Raw genomic sequence first — 23,719 nt, 5'->3', positions numbered from 1 at the left:
AGAGATAGAGGGTGACAGAGAGAGAGGCACACAGAAAGTGAGAGAGAGAGAGACAGAGATAGAAAGAGAGAGAGTGACAGAGAGGGACACACACACACAGGTGAGAGAGACAGAGTATTGATACTGGTTCACTACTGTCTCAGGTATAGAAACATAGAAAATAGGTGCAGGAGTAGGCCATTCGGCCCTTCGAGACTGCACCGCCATTCAGTATGATCATGGCTGGTAATCCAACTCAGAACCCTTCTCTCCATACCCCCTGATCCCTTTAGCCACAAGGGCCATATCTAACTCTCTCTTAAAGATAGCCAATGAACTGGCCTCAAATGTTTCCTGTGGCAGAGAATTCCACAGATTCACCACTCTCTGTGTGAAGGAGCTTTTCCCTCATCTGGGTCCTAAAAGGCTTACCCTTTATCCTTAAACTGTGACCCCTCGTTCTGGACTTCCCCAACATCGGGAACAATCTTCCTGCATCTAGCCTGTCCAATCCATTTAGAATTTTATACGTTTCAATAAGATCCCCCCTCAATCTTCTAAATTCCAGAGAGTATAAGCCTAGTCGATCCAGTCTTTCATCATATGAAAGTCCTGCCATCCCAGGAATCAATCTGGTGAACCTTCTTTGTACTCCCTCTATGGCACTGAGCTAGTGAAATGTTTCGGTATGTACATGACGATTGGTTTCTAAATGTCTTGTCCACTGAGATTCAGTGAAAAGTTCTAATTAAGTTGGAGCTTTACTGTTGCCGTTAGGCACAGGCACCCAGGATATAAACAGCATGAAAACATGCCTCTTCACCAGCGCCACAGAGGACATCACAGACATGACCGACATAGATTAACAAATCCTACGTAATGTACACAACACAACAACATTAGAGCAAGTCAGAAATAAGTACAATTGACAGCACTCAGAAGTCTGCCGCCCAGCACATCAGTCCAGAACCACACACGCAGCATGCTGGAGGAACTCAGCATCTACAGAGAGGGGTAAACAGTCGACATTTTGGATGGAGACCCTTCATCAGGACTGGGAAGGAAGGGCGAAGATTGCAGAATAAAAAGGTGGGGGGAGGAGGAAGGAGGACCCGCTGGAAGGTGATAGGTGAAGCCAGGTGGGTGGGAAGGGTGAAAGGCTGGAGAGGAAGGAGTCTGACAGGAGAGGACAGTGGACCATGGGAGAAAGGGAAGGAGGAGGGGCACCAAGGGGAGGTGATAGGCAGGTGAGGAGAAGAGGCAGGAAGCCAGATTGGGGAATAGAAGTGTGAAGGGTAAGGGAGAAAAATTACTGGAAGGAGAAATCGATATTCCAGCCACCCAGGTGCTCCTGCGCCCTGAGAGTGTGCTTATCCTGGCAGAGGAGGAGGCTGTGGACTGGCATGTTGGAATGGGAATGGGGAGAGGAATTGAAATGGTTGGGCACCGGGAAATTCTGCTTTTGGTGGATGGAGCAGAGTGCTCAATAAAGCGGTCCCCCGGTGTTTCACTCCACACACCGGTACATGGAGTTCACCCAGAACTCCGGATACTGCAGAACTAGGTTTAATATCACCAGCATATGCCATGTTAAATTTGCAGCAGCAAAGCAGTGCAATCCATGATAAATACAGGAAAAAAACTGAATGATAGTAAGATATTATGATAGTATGATGATATACAGTAATAATTCAATTAAAATAAGTAGCGAAAAAACAGAAACTTAAAAGAAATAGTAAGTTAGCGTTCATGGGTTCAATGTCCCTTTAGAAATCAGATGGCAGAGGGGAAGAAGCCGTTTCTGAATCACTGAGTGTGTGCCTTCAGGCTTCTGTATCTTCTCCCTGAACGGTAACAGTGAGAAAAGGGCATGTCCTGGGTGATGGGGGTCCTTAAAAGTACAGAAGGCATCAATTCCATTATCAAAGTCATTGACAAGCAGCAGTTCCAATACTGACTGCTGAGGACCATCACAACCAACCAGAAAAGCCCCCCCCCCTTTATTCTGTAAGATAAGACCATAAGACATAGGATCAGAATTAGGCCATTCAGCCCATCAAGTCTGCTCTGCCATTCCATCATGGCTGATCCCGGATCCCACTCAACGTCATACACCTGCCTTCTTGCCATATCCTTTGATGCCTTGACCAATCAGGAAATGATCAACTTCCACCTTAAATATATACACAGATTTGGTCTCCAGAGCAGTCTGTAGCAGATCATTCCACAGATTCACTACTCACTCTGCCTATCACCCGGTAGCCCTCAATCTACAGTGATGAAATGCCTTGAGATGTTGGTCATGATTAGACTGAACTCCTGCCTCAGCAAGGACCTGGACCCATTGCAATTTGCCTATCGCCACAATGGGTCTACAGCAGACACAATCTCAATGGCTCTCCACACAGCTTTAGACCACCTGGACGACACAAACACCGATGTCAGGATGCTGTTCATTGACTATAGCTCAGCATTTGATACCATCATTTACACAATCCTGATTGAGAAGTTGCAGAACCTGGGCCTCTGTACCTCCCTCTGCAATTGAATCCTTGACTTCCTAACCGAAGACCACAATCTGTGTGGATTGGTGATAACAAATCCTCCTCGCTGACGATCAACACTGGCGCACCTCGGGTGTGTGCTTAGCCCACTGCTCGACTCTCTATATACCCATAATTGTGTGGCTAGGCATAGTTCAAATACCATCTATAAATTTGTCCAAGATAAGACCATTGTTGGTAGAGTCTCAGGTGGTGACGAGAGGGCATACAGGAGTGAGATATGCCAACTAGTGGAATGGTGCCGCAGCAACAACCTGGCACTCAACGTCAGTAAGACGAAAGAGTTAATTGTGGACTTCAGGAAGGGTAAGACGAAGGAACACATACCAATCTTCACAGAGGGATCAGAAGTGGAGAGAATGAGCAGTTTCAAGTTCCTGGGTGTCAAGATCTCCAGAATCTAACCTGGTCCCAAAATATTGATGTAGTTATAAAGAAGGCAAGACAGCGACTATACTTCATTAGGAGTTTGAAGAAATTTGGCATGTCAACAAATACACTCAAAAACTTCTATAGATGTACTGTGGAGAGCATTCTGACAGGCTGCATCACTGTCTGGTATGGACAGAGGGTTGTAAATTTAGCCTGACCCATCTTGGGTACTGACCTATGAAGTAGCCAGGACATCTTCAGGGAGCAGTGTCTCAGAAAGGCAGCGTCCATTATTAAGGACCTCCAGCACCCAGGGCATGCCCTTTTCTCACTGTTACCATCAGGTAGGAGGTACAGAAGCCTGAAGGCACACACTCAGCGATTCAGGAACAGCTTCTTCCCCTCTGCCATCTGATTCCTAAATGGACATTGACCCCTTGGACACCACCTCATTTTTTAAAAAATATATAGTATTGCTGTTTTTTGCACAATTTTTAATCTATTCAATATACACATACTGTATAAAATATACTGAATAAGGTTTATTTATCTATTATTATTTAATTTTTTTTCTTTTCGATTACGTATTGCATTGAACGGCTACTTCTAATTAACAAATTTCACGTCACACGCTGGTGATAATAAACCTGATTCTGATTCAGATCCTCTGGCTAAAAAAATTTCTCCTTACCTCTGTTCTAAAAGGTTACCCCTCAATTTTGAGGCTGTGCCCTCTAATTCTCGATACCCCCAGCATAGGAAACATCCTCTCCACATCCACCCCATCTAGTTCTTTCAATATTCGGTTGGTTTCAATGAGATTCCCCTGCATTCTTCTAAATTCCAGTGAGTTCAGGCCCAAAGCTGTGAAACGCTCCTCATATGTTAGCCCCTTCGTTGCCGGAATCTTCCTCGTGAACCTCCTCTGGACACACTCCATTACAGGAGCAGTACAGAGCAAAAACATCAAATTACTATAAATTATAAAAATAAATATGGTACATGGTCCAAAAAGCAAGACTGAGAGAGTAGACTGTACATAGGTTGATGGACCATTCAGAAATCTGATGGGAGAGGGGAAGACACTGTTCCTGAATCATTGAGTGTGTGTTTTCAGGCTCCTGAACCTGCTCTTTGATGGTAATAATGAGCTTTTTTTTGCTTTTTTCCCTTTTTCTATTTGCACATCTTTTGCATACCAGTCATTTGTCTGTCCTGTTGTGTCTGGACTTTCATTGATTCTGTTGGGCTTCTTTGTAATTACTGTGAAAGCCCACAAGAAAATGAATCTCCAGGTGGTCAATGGTGATACAGAAACATAGAACACCTACTGCACAATACAGGCCCTTCGGCCCACAATGCTGTGCCAAACATGTCCTTACCTTAGAAATTACCTAAGGTTACACAGAGCCCTCTTTTTTCCGAAGCTTCCAGTACTTAACCAGAGGTCTCTTAAAAGACCCTATCATATCTGCCTCCATCACCATCGTGGGCAGCCCATTCCACACTCTCACCACACCCTGCTCCTGACATCTCCTCTACCTACTTCCAAGCACCTTAAACCTGTGCCCTCTTGTGTTAGCCATTTAAACCCTGGGAAAAAGACTCTTGACTATCCACACGATCAATGCCTCTCATCATCTTGTAGACCTCTATCAGGTCACCTCTCATCCTCCATTGCTCCAAGGAAAAAAGGCCGAGTTCACTCAACCTATTCTCATAAGGCATGCTCCCCAATCCAGGCAACATCCTTGTTAAAATTAAAAGTTAGTCCTGACGAAGGGTCTCGGCCTGAAACGTCGACTGCACCTCTTCCTAGAGATGCTGCCTGGCCTGCTGCGTTCACCAGCAACTTTGATGTGTGTTGCTTGAACATCCTTGTTAATCTCCTCTGCACCCTTTCTATGGTTTCCACATCCTTCCTGTAGTGAAGTGACCAGAACTGAGCACAGTACTCCAAGTGGGGTCTGACCAGGGTCCTATATAGCTGTAACATTACCTCTCAACTCTTGAACTCAAACCCATGGTTTCTTTCTTAATTTCTTTCTTAAGCTCCTTCCTGCTAGCCTTATAATCTTCTAGATCTCTGTCATTACCTAGTTTTTTGAACTTTTTGTCAGCTTTTCTTTTCTTCTTGACTAGATTTTCAACAACTGTTGTACACCAGGGTTCCTGTACCTTACCATCCTTTCCCTCTCTCGTTGGAATGTACCTATGCAGAACTCCACGCAAATATTCCCTAAACACTTGCCGCATTTCTTCTGTACATTTCCCTGAGAACATCTGTTCCCAATTTATGCTTCCAAGTTCCTGCCTGATAGCTTCATATTTCCCCTTACTCCAATTAAACGCTTTCCTAACTTGTCTGTTCCTATCCCTCTCCAATGCTGTGGTAAAGGAGATAGAATTGTGATCACTATCTCCAAAATGCTCTCTCACTCAGAGACCTGACTCCTGACCAGGTTCATTTCCCAATACCAGATCAAGTACAGTCTCTCCTCTTGTAGGCTTATCTACATATTATGTCAGGAAACCTCCCTGAGCACACCTAACAAACTCCACCCCATCTAAACCCCTTGCTCTCGGGAGAGGCCAATCAATATTTGGGAAATTAAAATCTCCCACCATGACAACCCTGTTATTATTACACCTTTTCAGAATCTGTCTCCCTATCTGCTCCTCGATGTCCCTGTTACTATTGGGTGGTCAATAAAAAACACCCAGTAGAGTTATTGACCCCTACCTGTTTCTAACTTAAATCCACATAGACTCCGTAGACAATCCCTCCATGACTTCCTCCTTTTCTGCAGCCGTGACACTATCTCTGATTAACAGTGCCACGCCCCCGCCATTCAGGGCCCCAAACAGTCCTTCCAAGTGAGGCAACACTTCACTTGTGAGTCTGTTGAGGTCATCTATTGCATCTGGTGCTCCCGGTGCGGCCTCCTCTACATCGGTGAAACCCAACGCAGATTGGGGGACCGTTTCGTTGAGCACCTCCGCTCCGTCCGCCACAACAGACAGGATCTCCCGGTAGCCACCCACTTCAACTCTGCTTCACATTCCCATTCGGATATGTCCATACATGGCCTCCTCTTCTGCCATGATGAGGCTAAACTCAGGTTGGAGGAGCAACACCTCATATACCGTCTAGGTAGTCTCCAGCCCCTTGGTATGAACATAGAATTCTCCAACTTCTAGTAATTCACTCCCCCTCCCTTCCTCTATCCCTATTTCACTCTGCCCCCTCCCCCAGCTGCCTATCACCTCCCTCATGGTTCCACCTCCTTCTACTACCCATTGTGTTTTCCCCTATTCCTTCTTCACCTTTCCTGCCTATCACCGCCCTGCTTCCCCTCCCCCACCCCTTTATCTTTCCCCTGACTGGTTTTTCACCTGAAACCTACCAGCCTTCTCCTTCCCACCCTCCCCCCACCTTCTTTATAGGGCCTCTGCCCCTTCCCTCTACAGCCCTGACGAAGGGTTCTGGCCCGATACATTGACTGATCGTTTCCACGGATGCTGCCCGACCTGCTGAGTTCCTCCAGCGTGTTGTGAATGTTTCCTCGTATGATAACCTTTTCATTCCTGGAATCATCCCTGTGAACCTCCTCTGGGCCCTCTCCCATGCCAGCACATCTCTTCTAAGATGAGGGGCCCAAAACTGTTCACAATACTCAAGGTGAGGCCTCACCAGTGCCTTATAAAGCCTCAGCATCACACCCCTGCTCTTGTATTCTAGACCTCTTGAAATGAATGCTAACATTGCATTTGCCTTCCTCACCACCGACTCGACCTGCAAGTTAACCTTCAGGCTGTTCTGCACAAGGACTCCCAAGTCCCTTTGCATCTCAGATTTTTGTATTTTCTTCCCATTTAGAAAATAATTCACACATTTATTTCTTCTACCAAAGTGCATGACCATGCATTTTCCAACATTGTATTTCATTTGCCACTTTCTTGCCCATTCTCCTCATCTGTCTAAGTCCTTCTGTAGCCTACCTGTTTCCTCAACATCACCTGTCCTTCCACCAACCTTTGTATCATCTGCAAACTTGGCAACAAAGCCATCTATTCCATCATCTAAATCATTGACATGCAGCATAAAAAGAGTTGGTTCCAACACTGACCCCTGCAGAACACCACTAGTCACTGACAGCCAGGCTGAAAAGGATCCTTTTATTCCCACTCGCTGCCTCCTACCAATCAGCTAATGCTCTAACCATGCCAGTAACTTTCCTGTAACACCATGGGCTCTTGGTAAGTGACCTCATGTGTGGCGCCTTGTCAAAGGCCTTCTGAAAATCCAAGTACACAACATCCACTACATCCCCTTTAACTATCCTATGTGTATTCTCCTCAACAAATTCCAATAGGTTCATCAGACAAGATTTCCCCTGAAGGAAAATGCTGACCTTCTTCTATCTTGTTCTGTGGTCACCAAGTACTCCACAACCTCATCCTTAACAATTGACTCTAACGTCTTCCCAACCACTGGGGTCAGACTAACTGGTCTATAATTTCCTTTCTGCTGCCTTCCTCCTTCCTTAAAGAGTGGAGTGACATTTGCAATTTTCTAGTGCACTGGCACCATGCCCGAGTCCAATGATTTTCGAAAGATCATTACTAATGCCTCCACAATCTCGACCTCTACCTCTTTCAGAACCCTAGGGTGCAGTTCATCTGGTCGGGGTGACTTATGTACCCTTAGGTCTTTCAGCTTTTTGAGCACCTTCTCCCTTGTAATAGTAACTGCACTCACTTCTCTTCCCTCACACCGTTCAACACCTGGCACACTGCTAGTGTCTTCCACAGTGAAGACTGATGCTAAATACTCATTTAGTTCATCTGCCATTTCCTTGTACCCAGTTATTATTTCTCTGGCCTCATTTTCTAGCGGTCCTATATCCATTCTCATCTCTTTTATTTTTAACATACTTGAAAAAGCTGTTACTATCCACTTTGATATTGTTTGCGAGCTTGCTTTCATATTTCATCTTTTCCCTCCTAATGATTCTTTTAGTTGCTCTCTGTAGGTCTTTCAAAGCTTCTCAATTCTTTGCCTTCCCACTAATTTTTGCTTTGTTATATGCCCTCTCTTTTGCTTTTACAATAGTTTTTACTTCCCTTGTCAGCCACGGTTGTACTATTTTTCCATTTGAGTATTTCTTCATTTTTGGAATACACATGTCCTGCACCTTCCTCATTTTTCCCAGAAACTCACGCCATTGCTGCTCTGTTGTCATCCCTGCCAGCAGCTCCTTCCAACTTACTTTGGCCAACTCCTCTGTCATACCATTGTGATTTCCTTTACTCCACTGAAATACTGCCATGTCAGACTTTACATACGCCCTGTCAAATTTCAAGTTGAACACAATCATATTTTGATCACTGCCTCCTCAGAGTTCTATTACCTTAAGCTCCCTAATCGCCTCGGTTCATTACATAACACCCAATCCAGTATAGCTGATCCCCTAGTAGGCTCAATGACAAACTGCTGTAAAAAGCCATCTTGCAGGCATTCAACAAATTCACTCTCTTGAGATTCATTACCAACCTGATTTTCCCAATCGACTTGCATGTTAAAATCCCCCATGACTACCATAACATTGCCCTTTTGACTTGCCTTTTCTATTTCCTGTTGTAACCTGTGGTCCATCTCCCAGTCACTGTTGGGAGGCCTGTATATAACCGCCATCAACTTCCTTTCACCCTTACAGTTTTCTATCTCAACTCACAAGGATTCAACATCTTCCGATCCTATGTCACATCTTTCTACTGATTTGATGCCATTCTTCACCAGTAGGGCCACACCAGCCCCTCTGCCGATCTTCCTATCCCTCTGATACAACATGTAACCTTGGACATTCAGCTCCCAACTACAACTGTCCTTCAGCCACGATTCAGTGATGGCCACAACATCATACCTGACAATCTGTAAAAGTGGAACAAGATCTTCCACCTTATTTCTCATCCTCTGTACATTGAGATACAACAGTTTGAGTGCTGTATTTCCTACTGTATTTGATTCTGTATCCCCAATGCACTGATACTCAACCTGCTGGCTGCAATTTTGTCCTATCACCTGCCCGCCTCTCCTGACAGCACACAGAACCCTGCAACCATACGTGAATACAACCGAATGAAACAGGGTTCCTCTGGCAACGAGTTACAAAACCCATTACCAACAGGACAGTAGTTAGCACAAAGCTTTACAGTACCAGTGATCCAGGTTCAGTTCTCACCGCTGCCTGCACGCTCTCCCCATGTTCTGGTGGTTTCCTCTGGGTGCTTCTGATCCCTCCCACACTCCAGAGACGTACCAGTTAGCAGGTCCATTGGTCATTGTAAATTGCCCTGTAATTAGACCAGGGATAAGTCGGGTGTTGCTCGGTGGCACAGCTCGATGGGCCAAAAGGGACAATTCTGCTCCGTATCTCCAGAAATAGTAAATTGCCATTAGGAAAAAAAATACAGCTACAAATAAATATCAAAAATAAAATGTAGTGCAAGTCCTGAGTGCCGTGGCCTGTGGATTGATGGTTAAGAGGGCACGTCTCAAATGGTGGGGGACCCAGATGATAGATGCCACCTTCCTGACACATCACCTCTAGTAAATGTCCCTCGTGGTGGGCTGGATGGAATGGTCAAATACACACTCTCCGCAGTTCCCCGCGTCCCTGTGGTCAAATACACACTCTCCGCAGTCCCCCGCGTCCCTGTGGTCAAATACACACTCTCCACAGTCCCCCGCGTCCCTGTGGTCAAATACACACTCTCCGCAGTCCCCAACATCCCTGTGGTCAAATACACACTCTCCGCAGTCCCCAACATCCCTGTGGTCAAATACACACTCTCCAAAGTCCCCAACGTCCCTGTGGTTGGATACATGCTCTCCGCAGTCCCCTGCATCCCTGTGGTCAAATACACGCTCTACGCAGTCCCCCGCGTACCTATGGTCAAATACACACTCTCCGCAGTCTCCCGCATCCCTGTGGTCAAATACACACTCTCCGCAATCCCCCGCATCCCTGTGGTCAAATACACACTCTCCGCAGTCCCCCGCATCCCTGTGGTCGGATACATGCTCTCCACAGTCCTTCACGTCCCTGTGGTCAAATACATGCTCTCCGCAGTCCTTCACGTCCCTGGGGTCAAATACATGCTCTACGCAGTCCCCTGCGTCCCTGTGGTCAAATACACACTCTCCGCAGTCCCCCCGCGTCCCTGTGGTCAAATACACACTCTCCGCAGTCCCCCGCGTCCCTGTGGTCAAATATACACTCTCCGAAGTCCTCAACGTCCCTGTGGTTGGATACATGCTCTCCACAGTCCTTCACATCTCTGGGGTCAAATACACGCTCTGCGCAGTTCCCCGCGTCCCTATGGTCAAATACACACTCTCCGCAGTCCCCCGCGTCCCTGTGGTCAAATACACACTCTCCGCAGTCCCCAACGTCCCTGTGGATAGAAGTTTCCACGCGAGACTGTAATGGATCAGGTCAGGATGTTCTTCACGGTTCTAGTCCATGTGGGACTGTCTGGTGTACTTGCTGTCTGTCTGGTCCCTGTGGGACTGTCTGGTGTACGTACTGTCTGTCTGGTCCCTGTGGGACTGTCTGGTGTACGGACTGTCTGTCTGGTCCCTGTGGGACTGTCTGGTGTGCGGACTGTCTTTCTGGTGTACGTACTGTCTGTCTGTTCCATGTGGGACTGTCTGGTGTACGGACTGTCTGTCTGGTCCCTGTGGGACTGTCTGGTGTACGGACTGTCTGTCTGGTCCCTGTGGGACTGTCTGGTGTACGGACTGTCTGTCTGGTCCCTGTGGGAATGTCTGGTGTGTGGACTGTCTGTCTGGTCCCTGTGGGACTGTCTGGAGTACGGACTGTCTCTCTGGTCCATGTGGGACTGTCTGATGTACCTGCTGTCTGCCTGGTCCCTGTGGGACTGTCTGTCTGGTCACTGTGGGACTGTCTGGTGTACTTGCTGTCTGTCTGGTCCTGTGTTGCGACTGCCTCCACTCTCTGTCCTGTCTCTGCAGGGCCGCCTCCCACTCGATTACCTGAAGGTGTGGTGGAACGGACTGAAGCACAAGCCGAGCCCGGAGCTGGGTCGCAGGTATGAGGCCCTCCTGAGCAAGCTGGATACCCCCAGGACACCAGGTGAGTCCCTCACACTGCGTAACAGCCCGCTGCAGAAACACTGGCAGCATCCATCAACCAACGCAAGTTAGTTGGATTATCACTGTACCCTGTCACACCGCCTCTTATGTAGTGCTCCCTCTATCCGTCTCTCTCCCCAGCTCAATTCTCCCTCCATACCACCCCCATCCCAGCACAGGTCTCCCTCCATACCACCTCCCCATCCCAGCACAGGTCCCACGTCCATACCACCTCCCCATCCCAGCACAGGTCCCACGTCCATACCACCCCAATCCCAGCACAGATCCCACGTCCATACCACCCCCATCCCAGCACAGATCTCCCTTCATACCACCCCCATCCCAGCACAGATCTCCCTCCATACCACCCCCCATCCCAGCACAGGTCTCCCTCCATACCAACTCCCCATCCCAGCACAGATCTCACATCCATACCACCTCCCCATCCCAGCACAGATCCCACATCCATACCACCCCCCATCCCAGCACAGATCCCACATCCATACCGCCCCCCATCCCAGCACAGATCTCCCTCCATACCACCTCCCCATCCCAGCACAGATCTCCCTCCATTCCACCTCCCCATCCCAGTACAGATCTCCCTCCATACCACCCCCATCCCAGCACAGATCTCCCTCCATACCACCTCCCATCCCAGCACAGATCTCCCTCCATACCACCTCCCATCCCAGCACAGATCTCCCTCCATACCACCTCCCCATCCCAGCACAGGTCTCCCTCCATACCACCTCCCCATCCCAGCACAGGTCTCCCTCCATACCACCTCCCCATCCCAGCACAGGTCTCCCTCCATACCACCTCCCATCCCAGCACAGATCTCCCTCCATACCACCTCCCATCCCAGATCTCCCTCCATACCACCTCCCCATCCCAGCACAGGTCCCCCTCCATACCACCCCCCATCCCAGCACAGATCTCCCTCCATACCACCCCTCATCCTAGCACAGTTCTCCTTCCATATCTCACCTCATCGCAGCACAAGTCTCCCTCTGTATTGCCCCTCCCACGGCCCAGGATCCCGCAGTCCTGCCCCTCCCACAGCGCATCGCTTCGCGGTACACCCCGAAAAGACTTGGTACAGAAAGTAGATCCCACTCCTGAAATTCCAGCTTGGGAAGCAGTTGACAGTTCACTCAGCAGAAGTCCCAGTGCTCCGATTCCTGGGTGAGACCCATTTGCCCCACCACCTCGGCCATAATCCTGTGATGCCAGCCTCCCATGCCCGGCTGCTCATCCTGACTGTCTGCTTTCTCCCGCAGAGTCTGACCTTAGGATTGGCATTTCCGATGTAAGGTCTCTTCACCCAACCATGTCCCAGGCTGCCGCTGCTCCCTCTGCGTTGCCCCCGTCCCAGTCCCCGCCTTCGGGGCCAGGCAGCTCGGGCTCCCGGAACGTGGCTGGCCGGGGGAGACGCAGCTCTGCTGTGCGCCAACACCGCCCTGCCTCCCCGTTTTGCAACCTGGACGAGGATGAAGATGAAAGCCCTGAGCCCGGCCCCTCACGGCAAGCGCAGGGTATGCAGACTCGGGGGTCGAGGGCGGATCGGGATCCCAGCCTGGCCAAGAGCAGGGCGGTCCCCTCGAGAGGGAGGGCGAAGGCCAGGGGAGGCCTCACGGTCTTGGTGGAGTCACCCTCGCCCCGGAAACTGAAGGTTGCTCGTACAGAACCAGCGGAGAGGCAGCGGGACCCGAGCGGAACCCCGGAGGGGCTGCAGCTGAACCTTGACTCAACCCCGGAGGATGAGTGGCTGGAGGTGGACCACAGCAAGGAAGGACAGGGAGAGCAGGGAGCCTTCTGTCCACCGGAGCCGAGCTCCCAGATCAGCAGGAGGACTGGAACAGGCTTGCCCAGAGAGAAGACCAGCTCTTGCTGGCCATCCACGGATGGTGTGTTGAGCGAGATCCCGGACAATAACAGCAGGACCCCAGTGTCCCTCCACACACAGGTGAGTCCACTCCTCTCTGCCTGACCAACTGCACCTCAGCCCTGAACACTGCCCTGGTCAAAGCAACTTTTTTATACTCTTGTAATCTTATAACGGTAAGATAGAAGCTGGTGGGATGTGCGTTCAGTCCCTTGCAACTTCTGCCCGAGAGGAGAGAATGTCCAGGGTGGGTGGTGTTGATTTTTGTAACTCGAGAAACTAATCAAAAGAAGAACATGGAAGCCAGGATAAATATGTCTACTCTGTTTTACTTTTGTGAGTTGTGCACATGTGACGTGGTGACGCGATGACGTGTGCCATTCACATACTTTTACATATAACCCATAAGGAATTATGTACAAAACAAAGAGTGCTTCATCAAGCAATATATTTACAATATTACTGACATATTAAATGCACAGCAGGTGGGTGTTTGATTATGTTGGCTCTTTACAGAGACACTGAGAGGTGAGACAGACTCCATGGAGGAGAGGCACAGAGTTCATCGTGTTGTCGGCGGGGCCGCCCTACGTTGTATTTGGTTATAGTCTGTAAACACTGACAGAGCTGATGGCTGGTCTGGGGTTCGATTTCGGACCAGCCCTGCCTCTTGGCGTCCTTTACAGAGGTTATATCTTGATACCATGTATCGATCAGCCTCTCCCAGTTTGAACACCACCACCCTTGACTTGAATGTGGACTGAGATTCCTGTTCCTCATGGTTTCCAGTTTGGCAACACGTGGATTTTTTTAAAATTCAGGGATACTGCACGACCCTTCCGGCCCACCAAGCTCGTGCCACCCAATAACATCCACGTGGTCAATTTACCAACTCACCCGTATTTATGTGTCAGACTCTGGGAGGAAACCAGAGCACCTGGAGGAAACCCGCACAGCATGGGGAGGATGTACAAACTCCGAACAGACCCTGTTGGGAATCGATATTGTCAAGCTTTATGCCAACCGCTACACTACCGTCCACCCGCTGAGGACTGGGTTATTCAGTCCTGCACCATCTTGCTGACAAGAGTCCTTGATGGTGCTGATGTGCTCATCTAAGTAGCTGTCGACTCAAGATAAATTTATTATCAAAATATGTAAATAATAAACAGCACCTCTGCTCAGTCTGTCAAAAGTACAACTTCTCAGTGGCCAACCATTTTAATTCCAAACCCCACTCCCATTCCGACATGTTGGTCCCTGGTCTCCACTCAGAAACATAGAAAACCTACAGCACAATACAGCACTTTGGCCCATAAAGCTGTGCCGAACATGTCCTTATCTTAGAGCTACTGAGGCTTCCTCATAGCCATCTATTTTTCTAAACTCCATCTACCTATCTAAAAGTCTCTTAAAAGACCCTACTGTATCCGCCTCCACCACCTTTGCCGGCAGCCCATTCCACACACTCACCATTCTCTGCATAAAAAACTTACCCCTGACATCTCCTCTGTACCTACTTCTAAGCACCTTAAACCTGTGCCCTCTCGTGACAGCCATTTTAGCCCTGGGAAAAAGCCTCTGACTATCCACACGATCAATGCCTCTCATCATCTTATACACCTCTATCAGGTCACCTCTCATCCTCCGTCACTCCAAGGAGAAAAGGCCGCATTCACTCAACCTATTCTCATAAGGCATGCTCCCCAATCCAGGCAACATCCTTGTAAATCTCCTCTGCACTCTTTCTATGGTTTCCACATCCTTCCTGTAGTGAGGCGACCAGAATTGAGCACAGTGCTCCAAGTGGGGTCTGACCAGAGTCCTATATAGCTGTAACATTACCTCTCGGCTCTTGAACTCAATCCCACGGTTGATGAAGGCCAATGCACCATATGCACTCTTAACCACAGAGTCAACCTGCGTAGCAGCTTTGAATGTCCTATGGACTCGGACCCCAGGATCCCTCTGATCCTCCACACTGCCAAGAGTCTTACCATTAATACTATATTCTGCCATAATATTTGACCTACCAAAATGAATCACCTCACACTTATCTGGGTTGAACTCCATCTGCCACTTCTCAGCCCAGTTTTGCATCCTATCAATGTCTCACTGTAACCTCTGACAGCCCTCCACACTATCACAATACCCCCAATCTTTGTGTCATCAGCAAACTTACTAACCCATCCCTCCACTTCCTCATCCAGGTCATTTATAAAAATCACGAAGAGTAAGGGTCCCAGAACAGATCCCTGAGGCACACCACTGGTCACCAACCTCCATTGCAGAATATGACCTGTCTACAACCACTCTTTGCGTTCTGTGGGCAAGCCAGTTCTGGATCCACAAAGCAAGGTCCCCTTGGATCCCATGCCTCCTTACTTTCCAATAAGCCTTGCATGGGTACCTTATCAAATGCCTTGCTGAAATCTATATACACTACGTCTACTGCTCTACCTTCATCAATGTGTTTAGTCACATCCTCAAAAAATTCAGTCAGGCCTGTAAGGTACGACCTGCCTATGACAAAGCCATACTGACTATTCCTAATCATATTATGCCTCTCCAACTGTTCATAAATCCTGCCTCTCAGGATCTTCTCCATTAACTTACCAACCACTGAAGTACGACTCACTGGGCTATCTCTACTCCCTTTCTTTAATAAGGGAACAACATCTACAACCCTCCAATCCTCCAGAATCTCTCTCATCCCCATTGTTGATGTGAAGATCATTACCAGAGGCTCAGCAATCTCCTCCCTCGCCTCCCACAGTAGCCTGGGGTATATCTCGTCTGGTTCTGGTGACTTATCCAACTTGATGTTTTCCAAAAGCTCCAGCACATCCTCTTTCTTAATGTCTATATGCTCAAGCTTTTCAGTCCACTGTACGTCATCCCTACAATTGCCAAGGTCTTTTTCCGTAGTGAATACTGAAGCAAAGTATTCATTAAATACCTCAGGTACCTCGTCTGGATCCATACACACTTTCCCACTGTCACACTTGATTGATTCTATTCTATCACATCTTATCCTCTTGCTCTTCACATACCTGTAGAATGCCTTGGGCTTTTCCTTAATCCTGCTCACCAAGGCCTTCTCATGGCCCCTTCTGGCTCTCCTAACTTTATTCTTAAACTGCTTCCTGCTTGCCTTATCATTTTCTAGATCTCTATCGTTACCTAGTTTTTTGAACCTTTCGTAAGCTTTTCTTTTCTTCTTGACTAGATTTATTACAGCCTTTGTATGCCATGGTTCCTGTACCCTACCATCCTTCCCCTGTCTCATTGGAACGTACCTGTGCAGAACACCAGGCAGATGTCCCCTGAACATTTGCCACATTTCTGCCATACATTTCCTTGAGAACATCTGTTCCCAATTTATGCTTCCAAGTTCCCGCCTGATAGCTTCATATTTCCCCTTCCTCCAATGAAACACTTTCCTAACTTGTCTATTCCTATCCCTCTCCAATGCTGTGGTAAAGAAAATAGAATTGTGATCACTATCTCCAAAATGCTCTCCCACTGAGGGACCTGACACCTGATCAGGTTCATTTCCGAATACCAGATCAAGGACACCCTCTCCTCTTGTAGGCTTATCTACATATTGTGTCAGGAGACCTTCCTAAACACACCTGACAAACTCTACCCTATCTCATCCCCTTGCTCCAGGGAGATGCCATTCAATATTTGGGAAATTAAAATCTCCCACCACAACAACCCTGTTATTATTACACCTTTCCAGAATCTGTCTCCCTATATGCTCCTCAATGTCCCTGTTACTATCGGATGGTCAATAAAACACACCCAGTTAGTTATTGACCGCTTCCTGTTTCTAACTTCCACCCACAGAGACTCAGTAGACAATCCTTCCACGTCTTCCTCCTTTTCTGCAGCCGTGACACTATCTCTGATCAACAGTGCCACGGCCCCACCTCTTTTGCCTCCCTCCCTGTCCTTTCTGAAACATCTAAAGCCTGGCACTCAAAGTAAAATTTCTGCCCCTGAGCCATCCAAGTCTCTGTAATGGCCACAACATCATAGCTCCAAGTACTGATCCACGCTTTAAGCTCATCTGCTTTGCCCACGATGCTTCTTGCATTAAAATAGAAACATCCCAAACTATCGGTCTGAGTGCATCCCTTCTCTATCACCTGCCTATTCTCCTGCTCACACTGTCTCCAGGCTTTCTCTATTTGTGATCAACCACCTCTTCCTCCATCTCTTCAGTTCAGTTCCCCCCCCCCCACAGCAATTCTAGTTTCAACTCTCCCCAGTAGCGTTAGGAAACTCCCTGCCAGGACATTGGTCCCCCTGAGATTCAAGTGCAACCCGTCCTTTTTGTACAGGTCACTCCTGCCCTAAAAGAGGTCCCAATGATCCAGAAATCTGAATTCCTGTCCCTGCTCCAATCCCTCAGCCACGCATTTATCCTCCACCTCATTGTATTATCACTTCTGCCATGATGAGGCCACTTTCAGAGAGAAGAAGCACCGACACGAGAGGACACAGGTTTAAGGTGCTGGGGAGTAGGTACAGAGGAGATGTCAGAGGTAAGTTCTTTTACTCAGAGAGTGGTGAGTGCGTGGAATGGGCTGTCGGCAACGGTGGTGGAGGCGGATACGATAGGGTCTGTTAAGAGACTCCAGGACAGGTACATGGAGCTCAGAAAAATGGAGGGCTATGGTTAACCCTAGGTAATTTCTAAGGTAAGGACCTGCTTGGCACAGCTTTGTGGGCTGAAGGGCCTGTATTGTGCTGTAGGTTTTCTATGTTCTATCTCATATTCCTTCTGGATAGCCTCCAACCTGATGGCATGAACATCGATTTCTCCTTCCGGTAATAAAAATGTTTCACTCCCCCCTTCCCCCTTCTTCTATTCCCCACTCTGGCCACTTACTTCTTCTCCTCACCTGCCTATCACCTTCCCCCTGCTGCCTGTCCTCCTTCCCTTTCCCCCATGGTCCACCCTCCTCTCCTTTCCAATTCCTTCTTCTCCAGCCCTTTGCCTTTCCCACCCATCTGGCTTCACCTATCACCTTCCAGCTAGTCCTCCTGTTCCTCTCCCCACCTTTTTATTCTGATATCTTCCCCCTTTTCTCTTAGTCCTGATGAAGGGTTTTGGCCCAAAACGTTGACTGTTTATTCATTTCCACAGATGCTGCCTGACCTACTGAGTTCCTCCAGCATTTGACGTGTGTTGCTATATGATAACGTGGACCATTGTACCTCCTCAAAACAGTCACATAGAAGTTCATCTGTTTCCTCAGACCAGCACTGTACAACTTTTGGTACAAGATCCCCCCTCCCTCCCATTTCCACTTCTTGGTGTAGAAGCGCTGGCTGGTGGTCTGATTTACCAAAGTGTGCATGGGGGATGTCTCAATAGGCAAATCTGATGATTGAGAGAGGAGCTGGCCAAAATAAATTGGAAGGAGATGCTGGCAGGAATGACAGCAGAGCATCAATGGCATGAGTTTCTGGGAAAAAATGAAGAAGGTGAGGGATAGCTGTATTCCAAAACCAAAAAAAGTATTTTAATCGCAAAATAGTACAACCGTGGCTGACAAGGGAAGTCAAAGCTAATGTAAAAGCCAAAGGGAGCATACAACAACAAAACAAAAATTAGTAGGAAGATAGAGGATTGGGAAACTTTTAAAACCCTACAGAGAGCAACTAAAAGAATCATTGGGAGGGAAAAGATGAAAGCAAGCTGGCAAACAATATCAAAATGGATAGTAAAAGTTTTTTTAAGTATGTTAAATATAAAAGAGAGATGGGAGTGGATATAGGACCACTTGAAAATGAGGCCGGAGAAATGATAACAGGGAAGAAAGAGATGGCAGATGAACTAAATGAGTATTTTGCATCAGTCGTCACGGTGGAAGAAACTAGCAGTGCCAGATGTTGAAGGGTGTGAGGGAAGAGAAGTGAGTGCAGTTACTATTACAAGGGAGAAGGTGCTCAAAAAGCTGAAAGTACATGAGTCACCCAAAGCAGATAAGCTGCACTCTAGTATTCTGAAAGAGGTAGAAGTAGAGGAGGAATTAATAATGATCTTCCAAAAATCATTGGACTCTGGCATGGTGCCAGAGGACTGGAAAATTGCAAATGTCACTCCACTCTTTAAGAAAGGAGGAAGGCAGCAGAAAGGAAATTATAGACCAGTTAGTCTGACCCCAGTGGTTGGGAAGATGTTGGAGTCAATTGTTATGGATGGGGTTATGGAGTACTTAGTGACACAGGACAAGATTGGTGACACAGGAAAAGTCAGCATTGTTTCCTTAAGGGAAAATTTTGCCTGTTGGAATTCTTTGAGGAGATTAACATTGGATAGATAAAGGGGATACATACCGTGGATGTGGAATATTTGGACTTTCAGAAGGCCTTTAGCAAGGTGCCACACATGAGGCTGCTTACCAAGTTAAGAGCCCGTGGTATTACAGGAAAGTTACTGGCACGGTTAGAGAGAGCATTGGCTGAGTGGTAGAAGGCAGCGAGTGGGAATAATTGGATCCGTTACTGGTTGGCTGTCAGTGACTAGTGGTGTACTACAGGGGTCGATGCAACTGTTCACAATATACGTTGATGATCTGGAAGAGGGGACCGAGTATAGTGTGTCTAAGTTTGCTGATGACACTAAATTGAGTGGAAAAGCAGATTGTGCAGAAGGTGCAGAGAGTCTGGAGAGGGATATAAATAGGTTAAGTGAACGGGCAAGGGTCTGGCAGATGGAGTACAGTGTTGGTAAATACAAGGTTATCCACTTTGGAAGGAAAAATGGAAGAACAGATTACTATTTAAATGGTAAAAGATTGCAGCACGCTGTTGTGCAGAGGGACTTGGGAGTGTTTGTGCATGAATCACAAAAGATTGGTTTGCAGGTGCAGCAGGCTATCAAGAAGACAAATGGAATGTTGGCCTTCGTTGCTAGAGGGATTGAATATAAGAGCAGGGAGGTTATACTGCAACTGTACAGGGTACTGGTGAGGCCACACCTGGAGTACTGCGTGCAGTTCTGGTCTCCTTACTTGAGGAAGGATATACTGGCTTTGAAGGCAGTGCAGAGGAGGTTCACCAGGTTGATTCCAGAGATGAAGCGGTTAACCTATGAGGAGAGATTGAGTCGCCTGGGACTGTACTCACTGGAATTCAGAAAAATGAGAGAAGATCTTATAGAAACATATAAAATTATGAAAGGGATAGATAAGTTCGAGGCTGGTAGGTGAGATTAGAACTAGGGGATGTGGCGTCAAGGTTCGTGGCAGTAGATTTAGGACAGAGATGAGGAGGAACTGCTTTTCCCAGAGGGTGGTGAATCTGTGGAATTCTCTGCCCGATGAAACAGTGAAAGCCACCTCAGTAAACATATTTAACTCAAGATTGGATAGATTTTTGCGTAGTAGAGGAATTGAGAGTTATGGGGAAAAAGCAGGTAGGTGGAGATAAATCCAGGGTCAGATCAGCCATGATCTTATTGAATGGCGGAGCAGGTTCGATAGACCAGGTGACCTACTCCTGCTTCTATTTCTTATGTTCTGAAAGTGTTCCTTCCATCGAGAATTGATGGTATCATTGTCCTTTACTAGCCTTTGTCCATCTTTAGAGCGAAGGTGGTTTAGGCCATACACTGCCTTGGTGGCAATAAAGAAACCCTTGATATCACCAGAGTCAGAAAGTTGCTGTATTCCTTGGGCCCTCTCAGTCTACCACTGATTCTTTATTTCCCTTACTCTATGCTGGACTGCAGCCTTAGCTTTGAAATGGCATTCTCTTTTAGCCTTGCAGTTGATGTATTTCTGCCAGACACAGAAAGCTTTCTTTTCCTGTTGATTAGCTCTTCTGTTCCATTGTCATTTTCATCAAACCAGTCGTTGTTGTTCCTGGTTTTGTATCCAATGATGCTTCTACAAGTATCAAGGATGGTGGTCTTCAGTGTGGCCCAGTGTCCTTCAGTGTCTTCTGGATACTGCTTTGGGAGTCTTTCAGAAAGGGCAGCCTGGAGATGTCGTACTTTCACTGTGTCTTTTTGGCTCTCGATGTTGAACCTGGGATGGCTCATTTTCTTTTACACTCCACTCCTCCGCATGATTTTGATGGTCATTTGTGAGCAAGTAAACCAATGGTCCATCCAGCCATCATCAGCACTGGTCATGGATCTTCTATTCTTGACGACTCTGCGATCCCTCCTTCGAACAATGACATAATCCATAAGATGCCAAGTCTGTGAACAGGGGTGCGTCCATGAAGTTTTCACCTTATTTCTCCAGTGGAACAGGTCACGTTCAGCACACTTGGGGAGTCAGAAACTACACTGGAGTTAATGTTGCCAACGCCTTCCTTCCCAAATTTGCCTTTCCAGGAGGCGCTGTCCCTGCCAACTTAAGCATTAAAGCCTCTGAGAAGAATGACATTTTTTTCCTTGGGAATGTCTGATGGTGTGCGGTCTTGGTCAGTGAAGAAGGTCTCCTTAACATTGTTTGGTGAGGCCAGGGTTGGAGCATAAGCACTCACAGTTGTAGTCATTTGGTTGTTAGCGAACTGAAGGTGTATGGTCATGAGGCATTCACTGATGCCAGCTGGCAATTCGGAGAGGTGACTGATGATGCTGTTCTTTATGGTGAATCCAACTCCCTGGATTCTGGGTTCATCTGCTGATTTCCCCTTCCAGGAAAAGGTGTATCCACCCTTCTGCTCCTTCAATTGCCCTTCCTTGGCCAATTGCATTTCAGCAAGCGCGGCAAGGTCAGATTGGAAACTTCTCAGCTCTCTTGAGATGCTGGCTTTCAGGACGATTGCTGGTTTTGCTCTCCGTTAGTGTCCGCACATTCCAGGCTCCAAACTTCTGATGCTTTTGCTTCAGGCCGAAGTTTGGTGATCCACCGGTACATGGTAGCCCAGTCAGGAGGAAGGAGGCAGGCTGTTTCTAGGGCAGCGTTTCTGGCCCCTTCCCCATGTGGGGTGAGCAGAGCGGGTCCTGAATAGGGCTGCTCAGTCATGGGGGCAGCTGTGGAAAAGCTCCACCTGCCTCAGTCCAAGACACTGTACCTTACACACAACACCCATGTGGCTGGGAGATCCCAGACTTCAGTGTCCTGCTCCTGTCACACTTCCTGATTGCCACTGGGCCCTGTCCAAGTTGGTTGATTGGATTACCAAACCAGGAGAAACACCTGTGTGTTGGGTCTCTTAACATGGACAGACTGATGCACAAACAGCCACGACACGATCCTTGACAGAGAAAGGGCCAAAATCCCATGGCATGGAGACCAAGATGTTCGGGGCCCTCTTCTGCTGCAGACTTCCTCTGTCTTCACAGCCGTTGTGGTGGTCCTCATAGTTCTGAGATTCCAGAGACTCGAATTTACCGCTACCTCCGCTGTTGAGGCCGTGCTCTGTCTGGATCATCCCCCTTGCCCTTAGCGCCAGGGATAACCCTACCAGGAGCTCAGCTCCAGACAGCATTGCTCTCGGGATCTCAGGATCAGACAACTGTCTCCACTACGACAAGGTGACGGTACCCTGGAGAGGTTTAGAGATGTAGTATGGAACAGGCAGTTCCGCCCCACACGCTGCGCCAGCCAGCAAGCCCCCACCCGTTTAAACTTCGCTAGTCACTGGACAACGTACAATGACCGATTGACCTGCTGAGCTGTACGTCTTTGGACTGTGGGAGGAGCCCCACACGGTTCACAGGGAGAACGTACAAGCTCGTTAAAGATGGCGCAGAGACTGATCTCTGATGCCCTGAGGAGTAATGAGGTGATGGTACTGTAAACCAATTTATTAACCTGTACCAGTCCCTTCCAGCCCCCTCCACATAGTCCCAGCCTCTGTGTCTCAGCCCAGGCCCTCTCCGTTGCCAGATGAGGGTGGGGGTCCCGGCTCAGGACAGCTCTGTGCCCCAACTTGGACAAGCCCAGCTTGCGTGGGTACCAGTGATGTGTTGTCTTGTGTTCCGCAGGCGGGAGCAGGCGGCAAGGGAGGCTGGTGCAGCCCCACCTCGCACCCTCTGATCCGCGTCAGGGTCCGCGTCAAAGACAAGGTCTTCCTGGTGCCCGTGCCCCCGAGGTAGGGAGTGTTCCATCGCACTGCAACGGGGGGGGGGGGGGTGCGCGTGCGTGTGTGTTTGTGTTTGTGTGTGCATGTGTGAGTGTGAGTGTGTGTGTGTGTGTGTGCGTGTGTGTGTGCGAGTGAGTTTGTGTGTGTGTGCGTGTGTGTGTGCGAGCGAGTGTGTGTGTGCGTGTGAGAGTGTGAGTGTGTGTGTGTGTGTGCGTGTGTGTGTGCGAGTGAGTTTGTGCGTGTGAGTTTGTGAGTGAGTTTGTGTGTGTGCGTATGTGTGTGCGTGCACCCATGAGAGTGAGTGGGTATTTAGGGACCGAGAGGGGCTGGGTGGAGTCACGGTTCGGGGAGGGAGGTGCACTGGGGTGGGCATAGGTGATGCTGGGTTAGGGGTCACCACAGTTGGGTTTGGAGATGCGAAGTTTGGGTCAGTTATGTTTTGGGATTGAAGGCTACTTGGGACCAAGGGGTGTGCTATGTTCAGAGTACAGTATGCTGGGGTCAGCGGGTTGTGCTGGGGTCAGAGGTTATACTGAACTCAATACATTTGTTCCAGGGTCAGAGGTTGCGCTGGGGACACTGGCCTGTACCGTGGTCAGAGGTTACGCAAGGGCCAAGGGGTTATGCAGGGCCATAATTTACGCTGGGGTCGGTATGTTCTACGAGGTTGTTCTGGTGGTGGTGATTATACTGGTG

At 48.2% G+C, this 23,719-nt stretch overlaps 1 protein-coding gene across 3 annotated transcripts in view; it reads left to right on the top strand.

Moving 5' to 3' along the window:
* The window catches only part of LOC140195635 (tonsoku-like protein), a 158,328-nt gene that overhangs the window by 90,360 nt on the left and 44,249 nt on the right, over window positions 1-23,719 (top strand). For all 3 annotated transcript variants that reach the window (XM_072254311.1, XM_072254310.1, XM_072254312.1), the window contains 3 exons: window positions 10,957-11,077; window positions 12,357-13,042; window positions 22,926-23,032. In XM_072254311.1, coding sequence (XP_072110412.1) covers window positions 10,957-11,077; window positions 12,357-13,042; window positions 22,926-23,032 — 914 coding nt within the window. The remainder of the gene's footprint in view (window positions 1-10,956; window positions 11,078-12,356; window positions 13,043-22,925; window positions 23,033-23,719) is intronic.

Source organism: Mobula birostris, chromosome 3 (assembly GCF_030028105.1).
Source record: "Mobula birostris isolate sMobBir1 chromosome 3, sMobBir1.hap1, whole genome shotgun sequence".
In the NCBI taxonomy this organism is placed as follows: domain Eukaryota; kingdom Metazoa; phylum Chordata; class Chondrichthyes; order Myliobatiformes; family Myliobatidae; genus Mobula; species Mobula birostris.
The sequence above is the reverse complement of the archived record's forward strand: the minus strand, read 5'-3'. Positions and strand labels throughout refer to the sequence as shown.